The sequence below is a fragment of the Oncorhynchus masou genome, chromosome 33 (genome assembly GCF_036934945.1).
Source record: "Oncorhynchus masou masou isolate Uvic2021 chromosome 33, UVic_Omas_1.1, whole genome shotgun sequence".
NCBI classification, from domain to species: Eukaryota; Metazoa; Chordata; class Actinopteri; order Salmoniformes; family Salmonidae; genus Oncorhynchus; species Oncorhynchus masou.
In genome coordinates, this window is record NC_088244.1 from 43,662,228 (window position 1) to 43,682,438 (window position 20,211).

Genomic DNA, 20,211 nt, shown 5'->3' on the forward strand with positions numbered 1-20,211 from the left:
CCATTCTCCCTACTAATTGAGGCTGTTCGAGGGCAAAAGGGGGGGGGACGACAACACAATATTAGGAAGGTGTTCCTAATGCTTGGTATAATCAGTGTAGATATCCCATGGAGCCACAAAGGGGCAGTAAAATGAGTCACACGTTGAAAAACCCTTTATAGACTCGGTCTAGAAACAACCCCTAGTGCCTAGCCGACCCTAGACACTTGTGGAGATATGAGATGTTTTGATATGTGTAAGGAATATGTAGACAGCTCAACCTTGCTCTGATAGGCTATAGGTTGAATTTTCACCATATTGTTTAAACGTATGAATTCAAGTGTCTCATAGTGGGTAGGGGCTAGGGGTTGTTCCTGGATAGGTCCCTAGTCTCAGACTCCAGTCTCCAATCCCTTATGGTACAGCGGTGACAGACTGGATTGGACTGGTCCTGAGAGAGGAGTGCCCCCTACTGGCCATCACCATTCCCAGAGTTTAACTGGCCTTGCCCTGTCTCGCTCCCCTATCCACTAACCGTCCATATGTTATCAAGTTATTATAACACTAGTTAACATTATAACATTAGTGTTTAAAATATGTGGTCATACACGCTTCATAACTAGTTTGATGACTCGTTAAATCTAAACTATATAGCCATTAAATATCTAGTCTTGATCAAATACGTAGTCTTCTGTTAGGCTAGTCATGTCGGTTTAGAGGGTGTTCACTTACTCATCGTCTGGTGTTAGCTGCACTGGTTCGTTAGTGAACTGGGTGTCAAAGTTCTCCAGGCCATAGTCGTCTGCGATCTGGGGCTTGAAGGGCGGGGCCATCTGTTTCTTCTCCAGCTGCATGGGGAGACAAGCACAACAACTTTAATGGAAAATTGGAGAATAACAGCAGACAATAGCCACTCCTATTTGCCAGATCTTCAATTTAAGCCTACTAGAAAGTGTGTGCCCTCAGGCCTGGAGGGAAGCAAAAGTCATTCCGCTACTGAAGAACAGTAAAGCTCCCCTTTACTGGCTCAAACAGCTGACCAATCAGCCTGTTACCAACCCTTAGTAAACTTTTGGAAAAAATGGTGTTTGAGCAGATACAGTAAACAAATTGACAACAGACTTTCAGCATGCTTATAGGGAAGGACATTCAACAAGCCCAGCAAATGACTGATGATTGGCTGAGAGAAACTGATGATTACAATATTGGGAGCTGTTTTGTTAACCTTCAGTGCGCTTTTGACATTATCGATCATAGTCTGCTGCTGGAAAATCTTGTGTGTTATGGATTTACACCCCCTGCTATATTGTGGATAAAGAGTTACCTGTCTAACAGAAGACAGAGGGTGTTCTTTTATGGAAGCCTGTCTAACATAATCCAGGTAGAATCAGGTATTCCCCAGGGCAGCTGTCTAGGTCCCTTACTTTTAAAAATCTTTACTAACAACATGAGTAAAGCCAGTGTGTCTATGTATGCAGATGACTCAACACTATACATATCAGCTACTACAGTGACTTAATTGACTGCAACACTTAACAAAGAGCTGCAGTTAGTTTCAGAATGTGTGGCAAGGAACAAGTTAGTCCTAAATATTTCAAAAACTAAAAGCATTGTATTTGGGACAAACCCTAAACCTCAACTAAATCTTGTAATGAATAATGTAGAAATTGAGCTAGTTGAGGTGACTAAACTGCTTGGAGTAACCCTGGATTGTCAAACTTTCATGGTCAATACATGTTGATTCAAAAGTAGCTAAGATGGCAAAAAGTCTGTCCAAAATAAAGCTGCTCTGTGTTCTTAACATCATCAACAAGGCAGGTCCTAGAGGCCGTAGGTTTGTTGCACCTGGACTACTGTTCAGTCGTGTGGTCAGGTACCACAAAGAGGACAGGGCAGCACGGCTGGCCCTTAAATGTACATAGAGAGCAAACATTAATTATATGCATGTCAATCTCTCATGGCTCAAAGTGGAGGAGAGATTGACTTCATCACTACTTGTTTTCGTAAGAAGTATTGACAAGCTGAGTGCACCACGCTGTCTGTTTAATTTACTGGCACACAGCTCGGACACCCATGCATACCCCACAAGACATGCCACCAGATGTCTCTTCACAATCCTCAAGTCCAGAACAGACTATGGGAGGCGCACATTACTACATAAAGTCATGACTACATGGAACTCTATTCCACACAAGGTAACTGAAGCAAGCAGTAGAATCAGATTTGAAAAATAGATAAAAATACACCTTATGGAACAGCAGGGACTGAAGAGACACACACTGTTTTATCTTTTGTTTTATGTGTAATTTGTCTTAATGTGTTTGGACCCCAGGAAGAGGAGCTGCTGCCCTAATAAAATACAAACAACACAGCCATTAGTGCACACCGTAGAAAAACATTTTGCAACGGACGACTAAAACAAGCATTTCCAGAAAGTACAAGGTTCAGGTAGTCCCTCCATGTTTCAGTCCGTTTTCGGAGTCTGGTAAATATTACCTGGTCCAGATTGTCACAGAATAGTAATTACGTATTTGAAAGGAAACAAATACTTATGTGACCCAGGTGTGACATGCACACGTTATCTTTGTAAATGTTGCACTGTACGTTTGTTTATTGGCTTTGTTGAATATACAGTATCAGTCAAAGCTTTGGACAGCTAACCATTCCAGAGTGTTTCCTTTATTTGTACATTGTAGAATAATAGTGAAGACATCAAAACTGTAAAATAACACACATGGAATCAGGTAGTAGCCAAAACAGTGTTAAACAAGATTCTTCAAAGTAGCCACTCTTTGCCTTGAAGACAGCTTTACACACTCTTGGCATTCTCTCAACCAGCTTCATGAGGTAGTCACCTGGAATGCATTTCAATTAACAGGTGTGCCTTGTTAAAAGTACATTTGTGGAATTTCTTTCCTTCTTAAGGTGTTTGAGCCAATCAGTTGTGTTGTGACAAGGTAGGGGTGGTATACAGAAGATATCCTTATTTGGTAAAATACCAAGTCCATATTATGGCAGTAACAGCTCAAATAAGCAAAGAGAGACAGTCCATCAGTCAATGCGTAAGATTTCAAGAACTTTTAAAGTTTCTTCAAGTGCAGTCACAAAAACCATCAAGCTCTCTGATGAAACTGGCTCTCATGAGGACCGCAACAGGAAAGGAAGACCCAGAGTTACCTCTGCTGCAGAGGATAAGTTAGTTACCAGCCTCAGAAACCACCTCAGATTGAAGCCCAAATAAATGCTTCCCAGAGTTCAAGTAACAGACACACCTCAACATTGGGGCGGCAGGGTAGCCTAGTGGTTAGAGCGTTGGACTAGTAACCGAAAGGTTGCAATTTCAAATCCCCGAGCTGACAAGGAACAAATCTGTCGTTCTGCCCCTGAACAGGCAGTTAAGAAGGAAAGAAATTCCACAAATGTACAAGGCCGTCATTGAAAATAAGAATTTGTTCTTAACTGACTTGCGTAGTTAAATAAAGGTTAAAAATTATTATTTTTTTAAATCAACTGTTCAGAGGAGACTGCATGAATCAGGCCTTCATGGTGGAATTGCTGCAAAGAAACCTCTACTAAAGGACACTAATAAGAAGAAGACTTGCTTGGGCCAAGAAACACGAGCAATGGACATTAGACCGGTGGAAATCTGTCCTTGGGTCTGATGAGTACAAATGTTGGATTTTTGGGTCTAACCGCTGTGTCTTTGTGAGACGCAGAGTAGGTGAACGGATGATCTCCGCATGTGTGGTTCCCACCGTGAAGCATGGTGTGATGGTGCTTTGCTGGTGACACTGTCTGTGATTTATTTAGAATTCAAGACACACTTAACCAGCATAGTTGGACTATCATTTGTTTTCCAACAGGATAATGACCCAAAACACACCTCCAGGCTGTGTAAGGGCTATATGACCAAGGAGAGTGATGGAGTGCTGCATCAGATGACTTGGCCTCCACAATCACCCAACCTCAACCCAATTGAGATGGTTTGGGATGAGTTGGACCGCTGAGTGAAAGAAAAGCAGCCAACAAATGCTCTGCATATATGTGGGAACTCCAAGACTGTTGGAAAAGCATTCGATGCTTGAGAGAATGCCAAGAGTGTGCAGAGCTGTCATCAAGGCAAAGGGTGGCTACTTTGAAGAATATAAAATATATTTTGATTTGTTTTAACACTTTTTTGGTTATTTCATGATTCCATATGTGTTATTTCATAGTTTTGACGTCTTCACTATTATTCTACAATGTAGAAAATTGTTTAAAAAAAATAAAGAAAAACCCTTGAATGAGTAGGTGTGTCAACTTTTGACTGATACTGTATATCATATGAATAAAATAAAGAAAAAGAGAGAAAAGCAGGAGCGGAAAAAATATGATGGCGGAAGGAAGGGTGAGCCTATCAATATTGTTAGTGGGTGATTCACTGGGCCCTGCAGAGTGAGTAAGGGTTCACATGTGGTTCGTTTCCATGGTTTTCCAGTCCTTCTCAGTCATGCAATAGTCCACTGAGGACCTTACATTGTTCAAAAAAACATTGTCTCTTTGTTTTATATACACTCCCCTCCATATGTATTTGGACAGTGAAGCTTGACATTTTTATTTGGCTCTATACTCCATCCAGCATTTTGGATTTGACATCAAATGTTTCATTTCAGGCGACAGTAGGCTACAGAATGTCCGCTTTTATTTGAGGGTATTTTCATACATATCTGTTTTAACGTTTAGAAATGAAAGCACTTTATGTACAGTTGAAGTCGGAGGTTTACATACACCTTAGCCAAATACATTTAATCCTAGTAAAAATTCCCTGTCTTAGATTAGTTAGGATCACCACTTTATTTTAAAAATGTGAAATGTCAGAATAATAGTAGAGTGATTTATCACATTCCCAGTGGGTCAGAAGTTTACATACACTCAATTACTATTTGGTAGCATTGCCTTTAAATTGTTTAACTTGGGTCAAACATTTTGGGTAGCCTTCCACAAGCTTCCCACAATAAGTTGGGTGAATTTTAGGCCATTCCTCCTGACAGAGCTGGTGTAACTCGCACACTCTTTTTCAGTCCGGCCCACACATTTTCTATAGGATTGAGGTCAGGGCTTTGTGATGGCCACTCCAATACCTTGACTTTGTTGTCCTTAAGCCATTTTGCCACAACTTTGGAAGTATGCTTGGGGTCATTGTCCATTTGGAAGACCCACTTGTGACCAAGTTTTAACTTCCTGACTGATGTCGTTTCAATATATGCACATCATTTTCCAACCTCATGAAGTCCTCTATTTTGTGAAGTACACCAGTCCCTCCTGCATTAAAGCACCCCCACAACATGATGCTGCCACCGTCGTGCTTCACGGTTGGGATGGTGTTCATCGGCTTGCAAGCCTCCCCCTTTTTCCTCCAAACATAACGATGGTCATTATGGCCAAACAGTTATTTTTTTGTTTCATCAGACCAGAGGACATTTCTCCAAAAAATACGATCTTTGTCCCCATGTGCAGTTGCAAACCGTAGTCTAGCTTTTTTTAATGGCGGTTTTGGAGCAGTGGCTTCTTCCTTCTTCCTTGCTGAGCGGCCTTTCAGGTTATGTCGATATAGGACTAATTTTACTGTGGATATAGATACAAAATTATCTGTTTCCTCCAGCATCTTCACAAGGTCCTTCTTCTGGGATTGATTTGCACTTTTCGCACCAAAGTACGTTCATCTCTAGGAGACAGAACATGTCTCCTTCCTGAGTGGTATGACGGCTGCGTGGTTCCATGGTGTTTATACTTGGTCCTGCCGTACATACCTACATGTGACCATAGCGTACAAGACGCAAGCTTCCTAATTGTCCCTAGAATTTCTAAGCAAACTGCTGGAGGCAGGGCTTTCTCCTATAGAGCTCCATTTTTATGGAATAGTCTCCCTACCCATGTGAGAGACGCAGACTCAGTCTCAACTTTTAAGTGTTTATTGAAGATTCATCTCTTCAGTAGGTCCTATGATTGAGTGTAGTCTGGCCAAGGAGTGGGAAGGTGAAAGGAACGGCACTGGAGCAACGAACCGCCCTTGCTGTCTCTGCCTGGCTGGTTCCCCTCTCTCCACTGGGATTCTCTGCCTCTAACCCTATTACAGGGGCTGAGTCACTGGACTACTGATGCTCTTCCATGCCGTCCCTAGGAGGGGTGCGTCACTTGAGTGGGTTGAGTCACTGATGTGATCTTCCTGTCCGGGTTTGCGCCGTGGAGGAGATCTTTGTGGGCTGTACTCGGCCTTGTCTCAGGATGGTAAGTTGGTGGTTGAAGATATCCCTCTATTGGTGTGGGGGCTGTGCTTTGGCAAAGTGGGTGGGGTTATATCCTGCCTGTTTGGCCCTGTCCGGGGGTATCATCGGATGGGGCCACAGTGTCTCCTGACCCCCCCCTGTCTCAGCCTCCAGTATTTATGCTGCAGTAGGTTATGTGTCGGGGGGCTAGGGGTAGTCTGTTATATCTGGAGTATTTCTCCTGTCTTATCCGGTGCCTATGGGATGACATACATCAAACCTTGAAATACATAGCCTATATATTTACATAGACCCAATTCAATGAAGAATGACCATGGTAATTTGTTGTATAACTACTTCAGGAATATGAGCCCATCATGGACAGAAAATGTGAGGAATATACTCTGCAATGGTTATGAAAATAAATAGGTAATAGATTCCTGTGTCTTATTTTAGATTCCAAAAATAAAACACATGATTTTCACTATTCTCACTAACAGCAAATGGCTGCATCTTATCTGCCATTTGCACCAAATAGTTAAGCCTTATTTCAATACAATGCTTCAAGCACTAGAAGATGTGCGTATGCATGGTCTAAAGTTTGCGTGGAGGAAAGGACAGTTCAGTTTTTTATAAATGACAACTTGTACACGCACATTTTGGGGTATATTTTGTACGTACGCATGGTTCATAAATGAGCCTCTCCTACTCAGAGGAAGTGGCCCAGGAGCCCGAGGGAACTTGAAAGGGGAGCTGGAGCCAAGGATGAGCGGGGTAACCAAAGACCCTTAGATCACATCACCATCTGACGTTGCCTGTGTGCGTGATGGCCGAGAGAGTAAGAGAGAGAGTGTGTGTGTGCGTGCGACTGTGTGTCTGTGACAGAAAGTGCGTGCCTGTATGTGTTTGAGAGTGAGTGTGTGATACGGTAGCAGGGAGGACTCCAGAGGGGTGAGGAGATGATGATGATTACTAATTACAGCCAATCAACAGCAGGGGCCCGGCTTAGAGCTCTCACTGTCACATACTCTCTCATACACACACACTCAAATGAACACACACACAACTCATTTTTCACATCAATGCGTAGTTCTCAGTTTTCTCCCTCTGAAACCTTTAGTCAGTCTCTTGTTGAGTCATCTGACAAGTTATCAGGGCTGTTTAACTTCTTCGATATAGGGGGCGCTCTTTTAATTTTTGGATAAATTTTTTTCCCGTTTTAAACAAGATATTTTGTCATGAAAAGATGCTCGACTCTGCATATAATTGACAGCTTTGGAAAGAAAACACTCTGACGTTTCCAAAACTGCAAAGATATTGTCTGTGAGTGCCCCAGAACTAATGCTACAGGCGAAACCAAGATGAAATTTCATACAGGAAATGCCCCAGATTTTGAATGCGCTGTGTTCCAATGTCTCCTTTATTTGGCTGTGAATGCGCCAGGAATGAGCCTACACTTTCTGTCATTTCCCCAAGGTGTCTGCAGCATTGTGACGTATCTGTAGGCATATCATTGGAAGATAGACCATAAGAGACTACATTTACCAGGTGTCCACTTGGTGTCCTCCGTCAAAATTATTGCGCAATCTCCAGCTGCGTCCACTTTTCCATTAGTTTCAGAGGAGAAAGGCAACTGCCACGAATGATTTATCATCGAATAGATATGTGAAAAACACCTTGAGGGTTGATTCTAAACAACGTTTGCCATGTTTCTGTCGATATTATGGAGTTAATTTGGAAAAAAGTTTGGCGTTGTAATGACTGAATTTTCGGGGTTTTTTCTTAGCCAAACGTGATGAACAAAACGGAGCGATTTCTCCTACACAAATAATCTTTTTGGAAAAACTGAACATTTGCTATCTAACTGAGAGTCTCCTCATTGAAAACATCCGAAGTTCTTCAAAGGTAAATGATTTTATTTGAATGCTTTTCTTGTTTTTGTGAAAATGTTGCCTGCTGAATGCTAGGCTTAATGCTATGCTAGCTATCAATACTCTTACACAAATGCTTGTGTCGCTATGGTTGAAAAGCATATTGAAGAGGGGGATGACCGCGGCAGCTTTCCAATCTTTGGGGATCTCAGACGATATGAAAGAGGTTGAACAGGCTCGTAATAGGGGTTGCAACAATTGCGGCAGATCATTTTGTCTAGCCCAGCTGATTTGTAGTGGTCCAGATTTTGCATCTCTTTCAGAACATCAGCTATCTGGATTTGGGTGAAGGAGAAATTGGGAGGCTTGGGCAAGTTGCTGCGGGGGGTGCAGAGATGTTGACCCCGGGGTAGGGGTAGCCAGGTGGAAAGCATGGCCAGCCGTAGAACAATGCTTATTGAATTTCTCAATTATTGTAGATTTATTGGTGGTGGCAGGGTTTCCTAGCCTCAGCGCAGTGGGCAGCTGGGAGGAGGTGCTCTTATTCTCCATGGACTTTACAGTGTCCCATAACTTTTTGGTATTTGTGCAACAGGATGCAAATTTCTGCTTGAAAAAGCTAGCCTTAGCTTTCCTAACCGCCTGTGTATATTGGTTCCTAAGTTGCATATCTCGGGGGCTATTAAATGAGTGAACCAAGGGCTATATATTTTATTTAAACTTTAACTAGGGAAGTCAGTTAAGAACAAATTCTTATTTACAATGACGGCCTAGGAACAGTGGGTTAACTGCCCTGTTCGGGGGCAGAACGACAGATTTTTACCTTGTCAGCTCGGGGATTCGATCTAGCAACCTTTCGGTTACTGGCCCAACGCTCTAACCACTAGGCTACCTGCCACCCCATACCTGTTCCTAGTTCTACATTTTTTGAACGGGGCATGCTAATTTATGATGGTGAGGAAAGCACTTTTAAAGAATAACCAGGCATCCTCTACTGACGGAATGATTCAATATCCTTCCAAGATACCGGGGCCAGATCGATTAGAAAGGCCTGCTCACTGAAGTGTTTTAGGGAGAGTTTGATTTTGAGTTTGACGCAGGCAGTGATCGCCGAGATCCTGTTTGAAGACAGCAGAGGTGTATTTGGAGGGCAGGTTGGTAAGGATGATATCTATGAGGGTTTACGGATTTGGAGTTGTACCTGGTAGGTTCATTGATAATTTGTGTGAGACTGAGGGCATCTAGCTTAGCTTATAGGATGGCTGGGGTGTTAAGCATGTCCCAGTTTAGGTCACCTAACAGTACGAGTTCTGAAGATAGATAGGGGGCAATCAATTCACATATGGTGTCCAGGGCACAGCTGGGGGCTGAAGGTGGTCTGAAGCAAGCGGCAACGGTGAGAGACTTGTTTCTGGAAAGGTGGAAGCTCGAATTGTTTGGGCACAGCATGACAGAACTATGCAGGTTATGTCTTTAGTAGATTGGAACTCCGCCCTCTTTGGCAGTTCTATCTTGTAGGAAAATGTTATAGTTAGGGATGGAAATTCAGGATTTTTGGTGGCTTTCCTAAGTCAGGATTCAGAAATGGCTAGGACATCCGGGTTTGGCAGAGTGTGCTAAAGCAAACTTAGGGAGGAGGCTTATAATGTTAACATGCATGAAACCAAGGCTTTTACGGTTACAGAAGTCAACAGAGAGCGCCTGGGGAATGGGAGTGGAGCTAGGCGCTGCAGGGCCTGGATTAACCTTTACATCACCAGAGGAACAGAGGAGGAGTAGGATAAGGCCTAAAGGCTATGAGAACTGGTCGTCTAGTGATTTCAGAACAGAGAGTAAAAGGAGCAGGTTTCTGGGCGCGGAAGAATAGATTCAAGGCATAATGTACAAAAAGGGTATGGTAGGATGTGAATACAGTAGAGGTAAACCGAGGCATTGAGTGACGATGAGAGAGGTTTTGTCTCTAGAGACATCATTTAAGCCAGGTGAGGTCACCGCATGTGTGGGAGGTGGAACAAAAGGGCTAGCTGAGGCATATTGAGCAGGGCTCGAGGCTCGACAGTGAAATAAGACAATAATCAGTAACCAAAACAGCAATGGACAAGGCATATTGACCTAAGGGAGAGGCATGCGTAGCCAAGTGATTATACGGTTCAGTGAGTAGCTAGGCGAGCTGGAGACATGGCAATTCATACAGCTAGCGGGCCGGGGAAAGCAGGCTAGCAGGAGTGCCTTAAGGGACGTCGCGACGGAAGAGTCTGTTGAAGCCCCCTCGGACGGTTACGTCGGCAGATCAGTCGTGATGGATCGGCTGGGCTCCGTGTAGGCAGTAAAAGGGTCCAGGCCAATTGGCAAAATAGGTATTGTAGCCCAAGAAATTGACTGATGGAGCTCTTCAGCGAGCCGGGAGGTGGGCCTAGCTCGGGCTAGCTCCAGGCAAACTGTTGCTTGCTTTGAGACAGAGACGTTAGCCAGGAGTAGCCACTCAAATAGCAGCTAGATAGCTGCGATGATCCTGGTGAAAAGGTTCAGAGCTTGCGGTAGGAATCCAGAGATGTGGTAGAGAAAAATCAGCCTGATATGCTCTGGGTTGAGTCGTGCTGTGCAGACTGGCAGGAGTTGTCCAGGCTGAGGTTAGCTGATGACCACTAGCAATGGCTAGCTGACTACTAGCTAGTTAGCTGGCTAACTTCTTATGGGGGTTCCAGTTCTAAAGTATAGAAAATATCAGATCTGTATCACATTGGGTGAAGCGGGTTGCTGTAGAGTATGTTGAAATTGAGGTTAAAAATATATACAAAATATATACACGGGACACGACAAGACAAAGTCACCTGACTGCTATGCCATCTTGGATAAAATGTGTTGTGATTCATATTCATATGCTTAAACAACAGTAGTCAAAGTGCTGCTCAGAGCCCGGGAGTTCTGTCTGGGCCAGAGACGGCTAGGTTTCTGTTGGAAGGACGTTGCGTAGTGTACGAATTCCACACCTTCAATGGTCAACTGCCACTGAGACACGCTGTCAAAGCTTTGTCAAGCCTTTTAACATGGAGGTTTCACGGGGGCTGGGGGGAAAATATCAAAGTGGCCAAATTCACAAGATTTTTCCTTTGCTGTCTGCACTGCACCACGCGTCATGGCAAGGCACGTTACTGATATTTAGAAATATTTATTTCCTTCTCACTTTTATGGTGGGACCCACACCCAATTTCCCCAAGAGGCAAACATTGTATGTTTAAACCAGCATCTCGGTTGCATCCAAAATAGCACCCTAATTCCCTCCAGAGTGCACTACTTTTATCAAGGGCCCATATGCCCTATTTTTTTGCTAGTGCCCTATCGGCCCTGGTTAAAAGTACTGCACTATGTAGTGAATATAGTGCCATTTGGGACGCAGCATATGCTGTTTATTCATATATGAGTAGGAGTGTACCTCACGGCATTAACACAATTTATTTTCATTGCATGCATGACAAATCTGATATTTTAAGCTATTGGGAGATTATAACCTGCTCAAAAAAATAAAGGGAACACTAAAATAACACATCCTAGATCTGAATGAATGAAATATTCTTATTAAATACTTTTTTCTTTACATAGTTGAATGTGCTGACAAAAAAATCACACAAAAATGATCAATGGACATCAAATTTATCAACCCATGGAGGTCTGGATTTGGAGTCACACTCAAAATTAAAGTGGAAAACCACACTACAGGCAGATGTAATGTCCTTAAAATAAGTCAAAATGAGGCTCAGTAGTGTGTGTGGCCTCCACGTGCCTGTATGACCTCCCTACGACGCCTGGGCATGCTCCTGATGAGGTGGCGGATGGTCTCCTGAGGGATCTCCTCCCAGACCTGGACTAAAGCATCCGCCAACTCCTGGACAGTCTGCGGTGCAACGTGGCATTGGTGGATGGAGCGAGACATGATGTCCCAGATGTGATCAATTGGATTCAGGTCTGGGCAACGGGCGGGCCAGTCAATAGCATCAATGCCTTCCTCTTGCAGGAACTGCTGAAACACTCCAGCCACATGAGGTCTTGCATTAGGAGGAACTTAGGGCCAACCGCACTAGCATATGGTCTCACAAGGGGTCTGAGGATCTCATCTTGATACTTAATGGCAGTCAGGCTACCTCTGGCGAGCACATGGAGGGCTGTGCGGCCCCCCCAAAGAAATGCCACCCACACCATGACTGACCCACCGCCAAACCGGTCATGCTGGAGGATGTTGCAGGCAGCAGAACGTTCTCCACGGCGTCTCCAGACTGTCACATGTGCTCAGTGTGAACCTGCTTTAATCTGTGAAGAGCATAGGGCACCAGTGGCGAATTTGCCAATCTTGGTGTTCTCTGGCAAATGCCAAACGTCCTGTACGGTGTTGGGCTGTAAGCACAACCCCCACCTGTGGACGTCGGGCCCTCATACCACCCTCATGGAGTCTGTTTCTGACCGTTTGAGCAGACACATGCACATTTGTGGCCTGCTGGAGGTCATTTTGCAGGGCTCTGGCAGTGCTCCTCCTGCTCCTCCTTGCACAAAGGCGGAGGTAGCGGTCCTGCTGTTGGGTTGTTGCCCTCCTACGGCCTCCTCCACGTCTCCTGATGTACTGGCCTGTCTCTTGGTAGCGCCTCCATGCTCTGGACACTACGCTGACAGACACAGCAAACCTTCTTGCCACAGCTCGCATTGATGTGCCATCCTGGATGAGTTGTAGACTCCGTCTCATGCTACCACTAGAGTGAAAGCACCGCCAGCATTCAAAAGTGACCAAAACATCAGCCAGGAAGCATAGGAACTGAGAAGTGGTCTGTGGTCACCACCTGCAGAACCACTCCTTTATTGGGGGTGTCTTGCTAATTGCCTATAATTTCCACCTGTTGTCTATTCCATTTGCACAACATCATGTGAAATTTATTGTCAATCAGTGTTGCTTCCTAAGTGGACAGTTTGATTTCACAGAAGTGTGATTGACTTGGAGTTGCATTGTGTTGTTTAAGTGTTCCCTTTATTTTTTTTAGCAGTGTATATTTAAGCAATAAGGCCCACAATGCAGAGTGCCTGGATACAGCCCTTATACAGCCCCGCAATATACCACAACCCCCCAAAGTACCTTATTGCTATTATAAACTGGTTACCAAAGCAATTAAAGCAGTAAAAATTAAATGTTTTGTCATACCTGTGGAATACGGACTGATATACTACGGCTTTCAGCCAATCAGCATTCAGGGCTCGAACCACTGAGTTTATAATAAAGGACAGGATATGTTTGGTATTTTAGAACTTACAGTTATGGTTTCTTACACTGGCAATAGTCTAAGAGAGACTTATCCACGGCTTTGTATCTTTGAAATCATTCCTTTTGGCAATGCTTTTTCTAATCGTAGGCTATAGCCTATTTAGTGAACCGAAATCAAGTCAGGGTATTTATCTGTCTGTCTGCTCTTCTATGTCTAGACGAGTTATCCAATCACTGCCTGTCGGTAATAATTCTGCATTGGATTTCCGAAAGATTTTCCACTGTTACTCTGGTAAGAGGATGTGGAGCAGCGCTATTCTCTTGAGAGGGTCAGTCAGAGACGCAGTTAGAGATGTGGGCCATAATTCTGCTACTGGCTGCTGCAGGGGTTCTGATGACCCCCACATGATAGGCTGGCAGCGCTGTCTCTGACAATCACTATGCTGAGTTTGGCACTGAGCTAGGGAGGCTTATGTTATGGACACGGGCTGCACTTCATTCAACAAAGTTGTTCCCTCCTCCCTTCTGCCCTTAGTTAATCCACCTGCAGGATTTATCTGATAGGACTGGGAAGTAGTAAGGCAGGAACTAACCCAGCGGGCAAAAGCTGTTGCAGTGATGTCACTTTTACCAACTAGAAAAGGACGCCTTTAACTGGTCGTAGTAATGTGACCAGATACCAAACAAAATTATGTTTTTCAGGTAAAATTGTATTTGTTAAATGCGCCGAATATAACTGGTGTAGACTTTACCTTGAACTGCTTGCTTACGAGACCTTCCCTATGATAGAGTTTCAAAATAATACTACAAATAAAAGAGTAACAAAATGAACAGGGAGTAACCAGACCAATGTGCAGATAGATACGGGGTATTTGACTTAGATACATGAAAGCAGGGTAAAGCGACTAGGCATCAGGATAGATAAGAGTAAAGTAAAGAAAAGATTGATTTGAACTTTTCGCACCAAAGTACGTTCATCTCTAGGAGACAGAACGAACGCATCTCCTTCCTGAGTGGAATGACAGCCGTGTGGTCCCATGGTGTTTATACTTGCGTACTATTGTTTGTACAGATGAACGTGGTACCTTCAGGCATTTGGAAATTGCTCCCAAGGGTGAACCAGACTTGTGGAGGTCTACAATTTTATTTCTGAGGTCTTGGCTGATTTAAACATTTTTTCCCATGATGTCAAGCAAAGAGTTTGAAGGTAGGCCTTGAAATACATCCACAGGTACACCTCAAATTGACTCGAATCATGTCAATTAGCCTATCAGAAGCTTCTAAAGCCTTGACATCATTTTCTGGAATTTTCCAAGTTGTTTAAAGGCACAGTCAACTTAGTGTATGTAAACTTCTGACCCACTGGAATTGTGACACAGTGAATTATAAGTGAAATAATCTGTCTGTAAACAATTGTTGGAAAAATTACTTGTGTCATGCACTAAGTAGATGTCCTAATCGACTTGCCAAAACTATAGTTTGTTAACAAGACATTTGTGGAATGGTTGAAAAATGAGTTTTAATGACTCCAACCTAAGTGTATGTAAACTTCCAACTTCAACTGTATGTGTAGCATCAGAATGTGTGTTGTGTGTGTGTGCGTATGTGAATGTGTGTGGATTTTTTGTTGAGTGTCAATGTAATGTGTGTGAGTGAGTGTGTATACATTAAGAACATCACAGACTGACCAGGTGAATACAGTTGAAAAGGCATGATCCCTTATTGATGTCACTTGTTAAATCCACTTCAATCAGTGTAGATGGGGGGGGGGGTGGAGACAGGTTGAAGACAATTGAGACATGAATTGTGTATGTGTGCCATTCAGAGGGTGAATGGGCAAAACAAAAGTTTTAAGTGCCTTTGAACAGGGTATGGTAGTAGGTGCAAGGCACACTAGTGTGTGTCAAGAACTGCAACACTGCTGGGTTTTTCCACACTCAACAGTTTCCCTTGTGTAATCAAAGGACATCCAGCCAACAGTGGGAAGCATTGGAGTAAACATGGGCCAGCATCCCAGTGGAACGCTTCTGAGACCTTGTCGAGTCCATGCCCCAATGAATTGAGGATGTTCCGAGGGCAAAAGGGGGGGCAACTAAATATTAGGAAGGTGTCCTTAATGTTTGGTATAGGGTCAGAGCAAGATAGAGTCAGTGCAGATAGTTTGGGTACCATTCATTGACTATTTAGCAGTCTTATTCTTATGGCTTGGGGGTAGAAGCTGTGTCGGAGCCTGTTGGTTCAAGAGCCCATGCTCCGGTACCATTTGCCGGATGGGAGCAGAGTGAACAGTCTATGGTTTGGTTGGCTGGAGTCTTTAGCAATTTTTCAGGCCGCCTCTGATACAGCCTGATATAGAGCTGTAGTCTATGAACAGCATTCTCACATAGTTATTTCAACTCTTGTCCAGGTGGGAGAGGGCAGTGTGAAGTGATTGTGTCATCTGTGGGTCTGTTGGGCCGGTATGCGAATTGAAGTGGGTCTAGGTTGTCTGGGGTGATGGTGTTTATAATTACAGATGTGAGTACCACAGGGTGATAATAATTTAGGGAGGTTACCTTAGAGCTTTTGGGAACAGGGACAATGGTGGTCAACTTGCAACATGTTGGGATTACAGACTGGGACAAGGAGAGATTGAAAATGTCTGTTGCCAGCTGGTCTGCGGATTCTTTGAGAACACCCTCTGGTATTCCAACCTTGTGGTTGTTAACCCTTTTAAATGTTTTGCTCATGTGGGCCAGTCATCCAGAAAAAGATCCATTCCTCGACATGGGCATAAAAGGTATTTAGCTCGTTTGATAGTTCTGCATCGCTGGGCAACTCATGGCTGGATTTCCGTTTGCAAGCCCTGCCACATGCGACGAGCGTCGGAGCCAGTGTAATAGGATTCAGCCTTCCTCCTACATTGTCCTTTTGCATGTTTGATGTCTCGTTGGAGGTCTTGGCGGGCTTTCTTGTATGCGTCCGTGTCCCGTTCATTGTAAGCAATAGCTCTAGCCTTTAGCCCATAGTTTTTGGTTTGGATACATTCTTATGGTCACTGTGAGGAGGATATTGTCTACACACTTATTGATGAAGCCTGTGACTGTTGCGGTAAACACTTATTGATGAAGCCTGTGACTGTTGCGGTAAACACTTATTGATGAAGCCTGTGACTGTTGCGGTAAACACTTATTGATGAAGCCTGTGACTGTTGCGGTAAACACTTATTGATGAAGCCTGTGACTGTTGTGGTAAACACTTATTGATGAAGCCTGTGACTGTTGCGGTAAACACTTATTGATGAAACCTGTGACTGTTGTGGTAAACACTTATTGATGAAGCCTGTGACTGTTGTGGTAAACACTTATTGATGAAGCCTGTGACTGTTGCGGTAAACACTTATTGATGAAGCCTGTGACTGTTGCGGTAAACACTTATTGATGAAGCCTGTGACTGTTGCGGTAAACACTTATTGATGAAGCCTGTGACTGTTGCGGTAAACACTTATTGATGAAACCTGTGACTGTTGCGGTAAACACTTATTGATGAAGCCTGTGACTGTTGTGGTAAACACTTATTGATGAAACCTGTGACTGTTGTGGTAAACACTTATTGATGAAACCTGTGACTGTTGTGGTAAACACTTATTGATGAAGCCTGTGACTGTTGTGGTAAACACTTATTGATGAAGCCTGTGACTGTTGTGGTAAACACTTATTGACGAAGCCTGTGACTGTTGTGGTAAACACTTATTGATGAAGCCTGTGACTGTTGTGGTAAACACTTATTGATGAAGCCTGTGACTGTTGTGGTAAACACTTATTGATGAAGCCTCTGTAACTGTTGAGGTAAACACTTATTGATGAAGCCTCTGTGACTGTTGCGGTAAACACTTATTGATGAAGCCTGTGACTGTTGTGGTAAACACTTATTGATGAAGCCTGTGACTGTTGTGGTAAACACTTATTGATGAAGGCTCTAACTGTTGCGGTAAACACTTATTGATGAAGCCTCTGTGACTGTTGTGGTAAACACTTATTGATGAAGCCTGTGACTGTTGTGGTAAACACTTATTGATGAAGCCTGTGACTGTTGTGGTAAACACTTATTGATGAAGCCTGTGACTGTTGTGGTAAACACTTATTGATGAAGCCTCTGTAACTGTTGCGGTAAACACTTATTGATGAAGCCTGTGACTGTTGTGGTAAACACTTATTGATGAAGCCTGTGACTGTTGTGGTAAACACTTATTGATGAAGCCTCTGTAACTGTTGCGGTAAACACTTATTGATGAAGCCTGTGACTGTTGTGGTAAACACTTATTGATGAAGCCTCTGTAACTGTTGCGGTAAACACTTATTGATGAAGCCTGTGACTGTTGTGGTAAACACTTATTGATGAAACCTGTGACTGTTGTGGTAAACACTTATTGATGAAGCCTGTGACTGTTGTGGTAAACACTTATTGATGAAGCCTCTGTGACTGTTGTGGTAAACACTTATTGATGAAGCCTGTGACTGTTGTGGTAAACACTTATTGATGAAGCCTGTGACTGTTGTGGTAAACACTTATTGATGACGCCTGTGACTGTTGTGGTAAACACTTATTGATGAAGCCTGTGACTGTTGCGGTAAACACTTATTGATGAAACCTGTGACTGTTGTGGTAAACACTTATTGATGAAGCCTGTGACTGTTGTGGTAAACACTTATTGATGAAACCTGTGACTGTTGCGGTAAACACTTATTGATGAAACCTGTGACTGTTGCGGTAAACACTTATTGATGAAACCTGTGACTGTTGTGGTAAACACTTATTGATGAAGCCTCTGTAACTGTTGCGGTAAACACTTATTGATGAAGCCTCTGTGACTGTTGCGGTAAACACTTATTGATGAAGCCTGTGACTGTTGTGGTAAACACTTATTGATGAAGCCTGTGACTGTTGTGGTAAACACTTATTGATGAAGCCTCTGTAACTGTTGCGGTAAACACTTATTGATGAAGCCTCTGTGACTGTTGCGGTAAACACTTATTGATGAAGCCTGTGACTGTTGTGGTAAACACTTATTGATGAAGCCTGTGACTGTTGTGGTAAACACTTATTGATGAAGCCTGTGACTGTTGTGGTAAACACTTATTGATGAAGCCTGTGACTGTTGTGGTAAACACTTATTGATGAAGCCTCTGTAACTGTTGCGGTAAACACTTATTGATGAAGCCTCTGTGACTGTTGCGGTAAACACTTATTGATGAAGCCTGTGACTGTTGTGGTAAACACTTATTGATGAAGCCTGTGACTGTTGTGGTAAACACTTATTGATGAAGCCTGTGACTGTTGTGGTAAACACTTATTGATGAAGCCTGTGACTGTTGTGGTAAACACTTATTGATGAAGCCTCTGTAACTGTTGCGGTAAACACTTATTGATGAAGCCTGTGACTGTTGTGGTAAACACTTATTGATGAAGCCTGTGACTGTTGTGGTAAACACTTATTGATGAAGCCTCTGTAACTGTTGCGGTAAACACTTATTGATGAAGCCTGTGACTGTTGTGGTAAACACTTATTGATGAAGCCTCTGTAACTGTTGCGGTAAACACTTATTGATGAAGCCTGTGACTGTTGTGGTAAACACTTATTGATGAAACCTGTGACTGTTGTGGTAAACACTTATTGATGAAGCCTGTGACTGTTGTGGTAAACACTTATTGATGAAGCCTCTGTAACTGTTGTGGTAAACACTTATTGATGAAGCCTGTGACTGTTGTGGTAAACACTTATTGATGAAGCCTGTGACTGTTGTGGTAAACACTTATTGATGACGCCTGTGACTGTTGTGGTAAACACTTATTGATGAAGCCTGTGACTGTTGCGGTAAACACTTATTGATGAAGCCTGTGACTGTTGTGGTAAACACTTATTGATGAAGCCTGTGACTGTTGTGGTAAACACTTATTGATGACGCCTGTGACTGTTGTGGTAAAAGTAATGCTGTCTGATGAACCCCAGAACATATCTCAGTCTGTACTAGCAAAACAGTCTTGTAGCCTCGAGATCTCATCATGAAAAAGACTCCTTTACCTGGTTAGAACAGAGACCAGTTGGTTGTAGTAGTTGTTATACAGTTGTTATCTTCTCAACCAGAAAAGTCAACATTATAACACTATAACACTTAAACATTATCTCATGAGAGACTAGTGTTGTCACGATAGCAGAATGTGTACTTCGATACCAGGTTAAGTATCACTATACTCGATACCAGGTTAAGTATCACTATACTCGATACCAGGTTAAGTATCACTATACTTGATACCAGGTTAAGTATCACTATACTCGATAACGAAACGATTCCACAGCAAAAAGAAATGAGTCTTATTAGCCAATGTCACAGAATGGCAGTTGATCTGGACCAGCGTTTCCCAAACTCGGTCCTCGGGACCCCAAGGGGTGCACTTTTTGGTAACACTATACACCTGATTCAAATGATCAAAGCTTGATGATTAGCTGATTATTTGAATCAGCTGTGTAGTGCTAGAGAAAAAAACTAAAATACTTATTTTATTATACTGATCAACAACATTTGCATAGAAGAAGCAATCTCTTCTTTTATAAAAGTGTGCGCTGTCCCTTTAAGACCATGACATCATGTGCACACACTCAGTTCGAGGCTTGAGCAAAGAGGATGATCGTGACTGGGAGAGACGTCAGGCGGGGGAGACAAAATGAATGACAATTGTTTTTGGTGACAATTAGCTTTGAAATCAGCAATATTTTGCTTTATGGTTTGCATAATATATACAAGGTACTAGGGTAGGGAATTTATGTTGACTTCAGCTGTAAGCTAGCAAGTAAAGTTCCCACTGGGCACACACTGGTTGAACCAACGTTGTTTCC

At 43.1% G+C, this 20,211-nt stretch overlaps 1 protein-coding gene across 3 annotated transcripts in view; it reads right to left on the bottom strand.

Moving 5' to 3' along the window:
* prkcz (protein kinase C, zeta) overlaps window positions 1-20,211 on the bottom strand; it is a 184,888-nt gene that overhangs the window by 13,819 nt on the left and 150,858 nt on the right. For all 3 annotated transcript variants that reach the window (XM_064955906.1, XM_064955905.1, XM_064955907.1), the window contains one exon: window positions 712-827. In XM_064955906.1, the coding sequence (XP_064811978.1) occupies window positions 712-827 (116 nt within the window). The remainder of the gene's footprint in view (window positions 1-711; window positions 828-20,211) is intronic.